This window comes from Haliotis cracherodii, unplaced genomic scaffold, assembly GCF_022045235.1.
Source record: "Haliotis cracherodii isolate W230 unplaced genomic scaffold, xgHalCrac1.p SCAF_1, whole genome shotgun sequence".
NCBI classification, from domain to species: Eukaryota; Metazoa; Mollusca; class Gastropoda; order Lepetellida; family Haliotidae; genus Haliotis; species Haliotis cracherodii.
In genome coordinates, this window is record NW_027266264.1 from 24995723 (window position 1) to 25007692 (window position 11970).

Genomic DNA, 11970 nt, shown 5'->3' on the forward strand with positions numbered 1-11970 from the left:
ATGGCACCATGGACTGTCTCAGTGTCTTGTAGCCTGGTAGTGCTAACCCAGGTCTACATCACCATCTCCCGTGGTAAGATAGTACACTTGATACGTGTATAGCAGCTTCCTAATACGAGTTACGTTAAGCGAAAATGAATACTACGAAATACAGAAAGCGTTGTTAACCCGAATTGATTTAACTCGGTATACTGTTTTGAATTTGTTTGTTTTTTAACGCTACACTCAGCAATGTTCTAGCTATATGATGGCGGTCTGTAAATAATCCAGTCTGGACCAGACAATCCAGTGACTAGCATCACAACATCGATATACACGTGCATCAACCAAGTCAGCGAGCCTGTCCATCCGATCTCGTTAGTCGCCTTTTACGACAAACATTGGTTGCTAAAGACCTATTCTTCGGGGGGCTCGATATATAGTAGTGACTGTATTATTTAAGGCTATTTATAAACCCATCACCTTATACATGTAACTCTATTGTGTTCAAGGTTTTGCTTTTGGAATATTTTATTACACGTTAGATTTGGCATGTTACCGCTGGAAATTGAGAAGAGAAGGCATCGCAAAGAAGTGGTAGATTCTGTAAACTATTTAATAATGGTGACATAGAGTGTGAATTTCACATTTTGCTTGTATGTATCCGATAATTTACTATAAGAAATAGTACATTCCTTTGAAGTATTGGAAATGTTCTGATCCATATAAATTTATTCTGTTGATGGCGTCTAAGAATAATGATTTAATGTATGTATAAGCTAGCTTTGCATATCCACGCTTCGTGTAACTATAGAATGTCATTGTTATAGTAAACGTAGAACGAGACTGTTAAATGAATGAAATATGCCAAGGCCCGTGTACCTGATGAATATATATTTTGTTGGTATGCCTGGATCAATAAATTTGATTTACTTGATTAAAAGGCGAAGGGGTAGCTTAAGATAATGAGTCCGATAGTAGCCCGGATTCGATCTGGTACAATGGGTACAATCCATGAAGCCCACTTTTTGTGTCCCTCCCCTTCCCCCTGCGGGAATACAGTAAACTACGGTTATAACGAACTCAAAGGGACTACTGATTTTAGTTCGTTATAACCGTAGTTCGTTATAAGTACATATACAGCATGACTACAGCAAGTAGTCGGGACCAAAAAGTTAGTTCGTTATATCCGTCAGTTCGGTATAAGCGTGTTCGTTATAACCGTAGTTTACTGTATTGCTAAATGAGATGTAAAACCTTACTTACTGACTGAATTCACCATTGACGTCGTTTGTTTCACCTTGAGTTGCAGAGTGTTCTGTGCACTGCCTGTCTTGCAGCTCGGACGGCAGCTGTGTGAGTTGTTTGGCGGGGTACTATGGCGTAAACTGCACCCCCTGCAGCCCTCAGTGCAACAACTCGGTGTGTCTGTTCGAGCTGTGTGCAGAAGGCTGTGTGAAAGGCTTGTACGGCTACACATGTGACAAGGACTGCAGACAGTGCGAGCATGGTTGTGATCAGTGGAGAGGGAAATGTATAGACCAATACAGTGCACCAACTACCCCGTACTTCCTCGCTGGCAAAGAAAGTAAGTTCATTTTGTTGAAAACACCTTTTTAGAGAATTTGATTTCCTCGTGTACCAGGATACATTGACTTACTCTAAACATCAAAACTAGCTTCACGCTGTTTTTACATCAAAGCTGTGGATTTTTTGAATGATTCAAAGATGTAAACAGCATGGTATCAATGTGTAATAGATCCATTATATTTGTTGTTTAACGCCAGACTCAAAATACCACTCTTAAAAGAATACAACATATGCAAGGAGTTAAAATTTAACATGGAAATATAATAAAATTCTGATAAATTACCAATCTCTTCATGCATTACAAAACAGTGGAAACACCTCTAAATGCTAATTTCCAAGACCTTTGTTCTGTGAATCATTTATACTGTCGGGCAAAAGAAAGTATACAACATGTTTAACGGTGGCCCAAAATTAAACAAAAAAGAAAGTGTCCTCCGATGGTTATTCACTTGATTCAGGTATCACGGGCGAAACTATATTCATCATATCCATGAGTATCATACAGCAGGCAGATTATGCTGCAACAATATCAGATCATGAATGAAGACAGTCAAATACTTCTTATTGGTGACTAAGACATGTGTTATCCTGCTAATGCATGTGTTAATGGAGGACATTTCAGCATTTAAAGCATTGACATAAACTATGTCTGATGCAATACCCAAGTTTAACTTATACCATAGGTTATGTTTTGTCAGGTGAACAATTGACTTGCCTTTGCATGTATTTGTGACGAGTGCCAACGGTGGGGTGGAATACACTCACGTTTTCGTGAACAGCTGGTATCATCACTATTGATTGATAAACACATGCATATCATAGGTAAATATAGTACAGTGGGCCCTGTTTTAAGCAGAGATTTTTTATCATTATGGAAATTATGATTTTGTTGCATGTATTGTAGTTTGTGGAAGTGAGACTCTGTGCATGCCAAAATACAATGGTGACTTTAGTGGTCACAGTCTATGATTAAGTATTCACAGATATGTACATGTATGTATGTTTAGCGATAATATATGGCACCCAGATACCCGATGAAGCCCTTTCTACAAAATTGGCAAGCATATGAAATTTAGATTTCGAATAAATGACCAAAATGTTTATCCATATGTTCTAAATATTCGCAAAATATTTCTTCTTTAATTAATCATTCATACAATCAATGAAAATGTATAAGCTGTTTTTTTTAAAGAATACAATGTGAATTTCTGGGCGAAACCAAAAATCACATATAATTAGATAGTGCAACCCTACAGCAAATGTCACAATATCTGTTGAAATAGTTGCCATATGATTAAATATGAGTTGTCAAACATGGCTGCAATGGGATCCATATTCGAAAACGGATCAAAACACTCTGAGCTGGTATTAACTGGAAATACTTTTATATATTATTAGAATAATAAATAAAAGCTACAAAACACATTTTCATAATAATATGCAATCCACGATTGTATTACCACTATATCGCAAACATGTGTTTATGTGTGAATCATTATCAAAGAGTGATGACACCAGATGTTCATAGAAAGGTCAGTGTATTCTGCCCCATTGGTGGCACTTGGAACAAACACATGCAAAGGCAAGGCACTTGTTCACCTTGAAGATCACGGGAACATATGGTTACACCTCTGTTTGAAGTTGTTACGTACAGAAAACGATTCAAAACAAATGAATAAAAGCTGAAATAGTTACAATAGTGCAGTATGATAACTCGAATTAAGTTTTCTCCTAAAGTTGATATTGAAATACGAAATTTAAAGTCTGAAATATTGCTCAAGGAACAATTCTGAAACAAGCTATAACTATCAAAGACTTCAAGCTTTAACTATATGTAAATTAGATGACAATAACAAGAAACCAATCAACCAACCAATCAACCGTGTTTTGTGTCGCTCGGTCCTATTGTTGTCTGAGTAGTTCACAATATCATTAAGTGTAAATCTTATATAGGTCAGTAAGAAGGTTGTTGTTTTGACATAGACAATCTGACCCGATAATCTTTTGACATAAAAATATAAATAGAGTCGATAAAACTTGTTTGCGGAGGAGTTTTAAACTTTATAGCGAGTGTTGTTGTTATCATTTCTTTTATCTATTCATAATCCAAAAATCATTCTTCTAACTCGTTCATTTTGTAAGTAGAAGAGAGATTAGTTGTGTCATTTGATTGTGACGCAATGGCAACAATTGTGACGAAATGGCCTACAAAGCATTGTGATACAATTTCATTGAAGCGATATCCCCTGTGGAATCCAATTTTGGAAGATAAATGCTACTAATCATTATCGTTATTTAAATAACCACAAGACAAGGCCAAAAATACATTATTTCTATTACCAATAGTACTTGTGTTAATGTTGACATTAATACAAACAAAATTTCGCATAGACTTTGTCAGCATCCTCACCTTGCACGTGTGATATTCATCTTCCTCATAAAACATTTTCTTTTCCACAAAATTTTAAAAAATCATAATTCTCTTTGCACATTTTCATATCTAGCTGTTTCAACTGCAATTTAAGGAACATCACATCGGGCAAACAGAATCGCAGATGTGTTCTTGGTGGGAAATGAATGCACAAATACATGTAACTGTCAACGTTTTACAGTGATTAAATTGTTTGTAGTAGGTTGCTTAAAGCATTAACTGATTCGTGACATTCTTGTTGAAGGTTGTCACATAGTCTTTGCTTAAACTAGGAGACAAATATATCGAAATGACCAAAATCTTGACTAATCGAAGCTATAATACGCTGTGATATAACTGAAATAGTGTAAGGAGCGGCGCTAAACACAAGTCACTCTCTTCTGTTTCAGACGTTCCTCTACATGTGAGTTATAAAATCATGATCGGTATTATGTCCATAGCTGGAGCTGGCGTTCTCTGCACCATCTGTGTATTCGTGAAAGAAAAGAGGTTTCGATACACCACCTTCAACACTGTGTTTCGCCGGCGAAGACATCGGCCATTACGCATGAGACGCATCCCAAGAAGTAACAATACCCATGATACATTCATCTCGGAGACCATGTCTAATAGCATAACTGTGTTGTCAACAGACAATATCGCCTCTTGCGACTTTAAAACACAATCACCGACTTCTTCCAATTCTCTCCCAATTAGCACTAAATCTAAAATAGTACCCAATAATAACAAACAGAATGTACACATCCTCATCTCTCCACCATCCCCTTGTAAATCCCCTTTTTCCGAGCAGGTAGACCACCCTCCTCCCTATGTCTCCTTGTTTCCTTGATTGGGTTCAAGGTTACACTATTTGGTACCGTTAGTTCTTCTGTTCCTTGAAATAGAGGCAGACCACATTTCTTCCAAAAGCGGTTTGAATAGGTGCTGATGCTTGTAGCTATGTGCTCTGGTTACCATATTAAAAACCGTCAAGTGCTACTGATTCCCGAAAAAGCAGAGTTGCCTTGTGGGCCTAAACCCTTTCTACAGATCACTGCTTCCTTGTGTTTGTCCTGGTGTCGTGCACTGATTACAAACACTGAAGACCTACATCTCGGTATCAGGGCAACTTCCTCCAGGAAACTGCCCCCCAGACAATTGACACATTGAGGAAACTGCCCCCAGACAATTGACACATTGGGGAAACTGCCCCCAGACAATTGACATATTGAGGAAACTGCCCCCAGACAATTGACATATTGAGGAAACTGCCCCCAGACAATTGACACATTGAGGAAACTGCCCCCAGACAATTGACACATTTGGGAAACTGCCCCCAGACAATTGACACATTTAGGAAACTGCCCCCAGATAATTGACACATTGAGGAAACTGCCCCCAGACAATTGACACATTGGGGAAACTGCCCCTAGAAAATTGACACATTGAAGAAACCGACCTAGACAATTGCCCCATTGAGGAAACTGCCAATAGCCAACGGACCCATTGAGGAAACAACTGTCCCCACTGAGGAAACTGACCTAGACATTTGCCCCATTGAGGAAACTGACCTAGACAATAGTGGGTAAAGATACTGATTTAATTTTTACAAAGATTATGATTTAGATACAAGAAATAACTGATCCTCTGTGCTGTTTTATATAATCTGGCGGTCTCACTTCCTTAATATATTCTGATTGCCACGTGGATTGCACATATTCGTACCGAATACTCACTTTTGGGTATCATATTTACTACCTTAGACTGTTCGTGTACGATTGAATTCTGATTTAGGTCTCAAAGAAATGGCCTACCACTCATGTTCCTTGTAATTGTCTTTGACTAAACATTAAACAAATCCAAAGATAAATTGTCATTACATTTCATTTGTATGGACCCAAACCAGGCAAACTGTTTTAATACCATCCGACCCAAATCAAATTTACAGATGAAAAACAAATCCTGTACAATGCCTTTTTTACCTACCAACCTTATTTATCTCTATCAAAAACGACTCGTGAAGATTCGGGGTAGAATAGGTCTTCAACAGCCAATGCTTGCCGTAAAAGGCGACTATGCTTGTCGTAAAAGGCGACTAACGGAATCGGGTGGTCAGGCTAGCTGACATGGTTGAAGCATGTCATCGATCCCAATTGCGTGGATCGATGATCATGATATCAATCACTGGATTGTCTGGTCCAGACTCGATTATTTACATACCGCCGTCATATAGCTGGAATATTGCTGAGTGCGGCGTACAACAACAAACCAACCAACCAAATCTATCAAAAACCGTACACCAAAAACAACTTTCGCTGAACCTGTGTGTGTGTTTCCTTTTGTATACATTAAATACTGTATGCACTAATGTTGGTAGATGTTTCCTTGTATTTATAATTATCGTTGATTCCGTATATTCACCATGTATGTACGTGTCTTTAAATAGATGTATGTAAATGCATTAAACATTACATTATGTATGGGTGTTCGTGAGCTCGGTGTTTGGAGGAACTTGATACGCCACGGCGTATTTCAGTCTATATTTAATAACTAAAACTACAGGGACCCGGCTGAGTCAACACTTCTGTAATTAATGGGTAATTGATTCCGAAGTGTTCATAAATTTCTGAATATTTCATTTGTTAATGGCGGCATTAATAGGGGTTGATAAAACCCGTTATTAAACTATCATTAACTAATGTTACTTTAACAAGTGTTTAAGTGGGGTGTTCCCGTATCACTTCCTACAATGCCAGCTCGGGAAGAAGCTTGAGTAGCAGCCGTTCTCCCGACTCGAAAGTTTGGTAAGTAATGATTGCCAAATGCATATCAATTTTGACCACACCTGTTTTGGTGGTTTCAGTGAAAACACAATTTTTTACTGCATTTTATGAAGTGCCTATGATAAATGAAACATATTTAGTCTCCATTATGTTATTGGACAGATGGTGTCATAAAGAGTTTGATACAACCAATAAACATGGCATTAGGGTCTATACCGAAACGTCGCCTTCACAGTAATTGAAGTTGTTATCCATGCATTGTGTCTACTTTGTCATCCGTCAACATCTAAGTAATGCCTATCAAACAATTGGATTATCTATATTAATATTTATCTCGACCATGTTGGAATTCTCAATCGCCTCAAATGGATTTGTAACCATCTGTCAATCGGACACAGCTAACACATTATGACCTTGCTTAATGCATAATATAGCTAGATACTGTGCAAGTTGACGGTGATCGGACTGTGACTGTATGTGGATTGGATGTTTATACCACTTGAGTGCGTTGTGTCCATTGTTCCGGCGGATCCTCGTTCTTCGTGAACGACTCCGCACGCGCAACGTGCCGATTTAGACGAATGGGGTTTTGCTTTGTCACGTACCCATGTCCATGCCCAAATCAGTTAGGACACACGCACACACACATACACACACACACCACACACACACGCACATACACACATACGCGCGCGCGCGCTCACACACATACGTACGTACTCACGCACGCACATAACAGAGCGTGGTAACCTGTACTTGTCTACCGGGTTTTTTGCGATGAAGGGTCTGACAGCTGATAGCCTCTCGGGTACAGGCGACGAGTTACCTCTCACTGCATCTTTAGCAGTTGTTCTCAGGGCGGAGGATTGCTAATTGTCGGTGAGTCGGACTCCTAAGGTTGACGTGTGTAGCTTCCGTATCTGTGGGGTAGCTTCTGTCATCTCCGTCTCAGCTTCAAACTCGGAATGGTCATCAACAACACACCTGGCGAGTTGGACTGACCAAATGAATATAACACCCTCACTGTATTCTCACATTGAATAACGCACCTAACACAAGACATGGTTGTTGTTCGCCACAAGACCTGGACAACAATGGGAAATCTGGGACTTCCAACTTCACGTTTCGTTGAGCTTTGTTTCGAGACTTCATCTCGATGGTTTGAGCAATATTCCAGCAATATCACGGTGGGGGACACCAGAAATGAGCTTCACACATGATTGTACCCATGTCGGGAATCGAACCCGGGTCTTCGGCGTGACGAGCTAACGCTTTAACCACAAGGCTACCCGACCGCCCCCTCGATGGTTTGAAAATCGATATGGAAATACAAATGTCATGATTTGTTTAGTAGCAAAACTCAGAAGCAAACGTCATATAACATGGCCAAGACGTTACACTATAGTCACAAGTCACTGAACGAAAGGAAAACAATGGTGAATCGATCACAATCTGTAAACTGTCGGGCAGAAAGAAAGTATACATTTGAAAATTGGACTTGACCAAAACATTACAAACGTTATCAAAACGTTACTAGGCCGAAAAGAGTCCCCGAAACACTGTAAACTTCAGGTCAAAACACACAACTATGATACCCGTATCAAATACATCACCATGGAATAACCATGTCTTGTTTGTTGATTTATAGCCACCATCAAACGTGGATGTATACTTTCTTTTGTCTGTCAAGTTATATAAACAGATCAGCATATCACATAGGTAACACAATATACTGTTTCGGTTAAAGATAATTTGGAAAGATAATGCATTTCTCTCTGCTATAACTTGAAATACTCATTAAAATCAAGGGTTTCATCTTCTTGGTTTATATTATCTCACACCCTCAGGGTTTTACTGTGTTGGAAGCCGCCAACCACGAGAATCAGTTCGATAAGGTCGTTATAGTCGTAGGCAATTGGTGGTAGCCAAATATATATTAGGTAATAACCAACACATGTCTTGTTTGGTTGTGTATGTTATGGACATATAACAAGGGTCTGCCTTCACATTTATAAGAGGGCGAAATACTATAACATCAGTCATCGCACAGCCATAACCCTGTCCAGCAGGATAATACACATGTTCCTTGTGCTGATACAATAACATCATATTCATCTCATCCACTTCCGCTGAAGAGGTTAACAGTGTTGATGTTGTTGGGAATATTATCATCAGCTGATTAACTCAACTTCATGGACGATTCTCACCTCGGTGTTTCTGGTAGGTGGTCTTACATGGATCTTTAGCATGTGAATGTATATGTACCAGTTATATGAGCTTTCTTGCACATGTACAGTGACACCTCATCAATTTTATGTAAGTCAATAGATTCGATAAGAATTATGACTGCATCATAAGGTGTCCTTTCTGAAACGATCTTTTTTTGTTAGGTTCGACTTCGGATGGTTGGGTAGTCATAAGTGCTTATAAATCAACCATCGAAAACCCGGTTTGATCCATGGCATTGATACATTACACAAACCCGTTCTTCGTGTCCCGTCCTGTAATTTGTTTGGAATGTGTTACACGTGGAGTAAATCATTCTAAATCAGTCATTCGTAAATTGCTCCGACAACAATTTCTGTCTCTTATCCGTCATTTAGGCTTCACGTATGGGTCCTTGCCATAGTGAGCATGATGAGCATGTTCCTTGAACATGCATTTTTGTTTTACTACCAAGCAAATATTTCTGATTCAACGGTATTTTACAGATGTGGTAGACCCAGTGTTAATCCATTTTGCTCACATCCGTCATGAAAGATCCGCCACGCACATGCCCGACATTCTTCTAAATCACTTCCGGTTTGAACTCTCTGGCACTAGTTTCACCCTGTCTATCTAACCGGTGAACGTGGATCTACACTTCAAACCGACCTGCCGCAACATGCCGTAAGCAGTGCTGTCTTCGATTCAAACCATCATCTGAAAACAGTAACAGTATAGAACCGTCACCCGAAAACAGTAAAATTACAGTATAAAATGTTCTTATCAAGGACCATACACGCTGTATACTGAACAAAACCGTAAGGGATCATGAATATTGTTTAGATATCCTTTTGTAGTGAAGACTGAGCACACATTTTCATATTTTACATATTTCATAATCGCGAACCTTTCTTGTTCAGAAGCAGTACGTTATTTCACTTTTTGGAACACGTCAATTACTTATTAATAACAATACTCGACAACAGTAAACAATTGATGATTTCATAAATAAGAATGCATTCAAAACGTAATGACAAAATGTTGTTGGTTTTGACAGAACACTGCTGTTTATCGTAACTCTCTACAAGGATCGGCCGCCATCATTACGCGAAGGGAGGATGTTTTTCAACTGGTAAGAAAGTGATCACCTGCTACTTGATCGAGAATGGACCCGGTTTACCAAACTTGTCGTATTGGCTGACTGATTTGAGGATCGACTACCTTCTATGTGCTGCCTGGGTTTCAAAGTGTCATCCCCGGTCAGTTTTAACTAATATTATGAAACAAATGTTGTGCCCAAGGCTTGGGTATTCATAGACGTTCGTAGTATGTTTCGGATATTGCTCACTGCAGAATAAAACACACAACTTAAAGGGCATACAAATCAACACATGTTAAAACCTGCCAATTAAGAATAGTTAATGTAGACGCACGGATGACCCATTGGTCTAAGGCCTCGCCGAACAGAGTTGCGTATATTCTACGTGTAAGGATCCGCTGATCATGTTTTCGAATTACAATTTCGTGCTGATTAGACGTTTGCTTTGTCAGCATTATACCTTTACTCGTGGTTTAATCAAAGTGGCCTTACTCACACATTAAGATGACACACCGTGATTTAAACATGTTTCAATCTGTCGTGAACCCAGCAATCATCCATGTCAAAGACGTTATAGTTTTTGGTAGTTTAGTTTGTATTTACAAGGATTTATGTCCAATGATATATGTATAACATGTAAGAATTGACCTTCACTTTGTGTGAGTTTATTAGAGCATGAGGGGGCCAAACTGTACACAATGTTTGGTCGTCACTCCGTAAAGGTTCATACTCCAGTAAACGCACACAAACTGTTTGCTTGGCATTCTAGAAGTTGGTGAGCAAGTAAGAAAACGTACAACTTTATGGACAAGAACATGTGATTTTTATTGCATATAGCGACGTTTCAATGTAGGTTCTTACACTCCAGCAACATAACGGTGTAAGAATCTACATCGAAACGTCGCTATATGCAATAAACCAGTTGTTATGCATAACGTTGCACGTTTTCTAACTCACACAAAGTGAATGTAAATTCTAATATTTTGTTATAACACTGTTTTGTATACTGAAGACCAAAGACACAATTATTTTGGAACGTGGGACTTCATCTTTATAGTGATAGCCACACAACAATCAGCTGTATCGCGGAATATAATACTAGCATGGAGTTCCTAAAATAAGAGAGGTGACATGAACGTATGTATGCTCAACATGCTCTATAGGAACAACTCTTGTAGTTTCTTTACAACACGTGTATTCACATAATATCCTCATTAGATGAGAAAGGACTGTTATGAACTACGTCAGTGGGTCAGACACAATGACAGCGCGTCGTGAACACATGACATGAGAATTGATTTGATTATTATGAATTGACGTTTGACAACTATGATACCCGTACAAAATACACCATCATCACACCACCAACTTTACTTTTCTTGTTTGTGTCATTTGTATCCACCATCAAACATGGTTATGTCAACATATTGTCGCCGGCGCATTATGTCGACGGGCATAAATTGTCGCGAGCGACAATAAATGTCGAAATTTTACTGCACATATTGTCAGCATTCGTCAGAACGAAAAAAACAACAACAAAACTTTGAGATGACAATGTTGTTCATGATGATGGTCATATTGATCATGATGATCATCATTACATTGATAGAAGAAATGATAGACTTGATTTTTATTCCCCATACATATATAACGACGGGATGATATATAGTCGTCAGTATGTCCGTCTGTCTGTAATCTTCTTTTTTTCCGGAGCATATCTCGAACATTATACAATCTTGCTTCAAGAGACTCAATTTACTGATTGGTCACAATGAGCACTGGTGCATGCTGCTATTTAGAAATTTTCTAAAGTTGCATGTTGGACAGTTTCCATGGAAACGTGATGACCTTTGAAATTCGACGGGTAGAGTCATTTCCGAAGCATGTATATCTATAACTGCACA

At 38.8% G+C, this 11970-nt stretch overlaps 1 protein-coding gene across 1 annotated transcript; it reads left to right on the forward strand.

Moving 5' to 3' along the window:
* LOC139462333 (uncharacterized) lies at window positions 1-4829 on the forward strand. Its single transcript, XM_071243983.1, has 3 exons — window positions 1-73; window positions 1292-1567; window positions 4390-4829. Exons 1-3 carry the CDS (start codon window positions 1-3, stop codon window positions 4827-4829), a joined length of 789 nt encoding a protein of 262 aa, XP_071100084.1.
* The last annotated feature ends 7141 nt before the right edge of the window (window positions 4830-11970 follow it).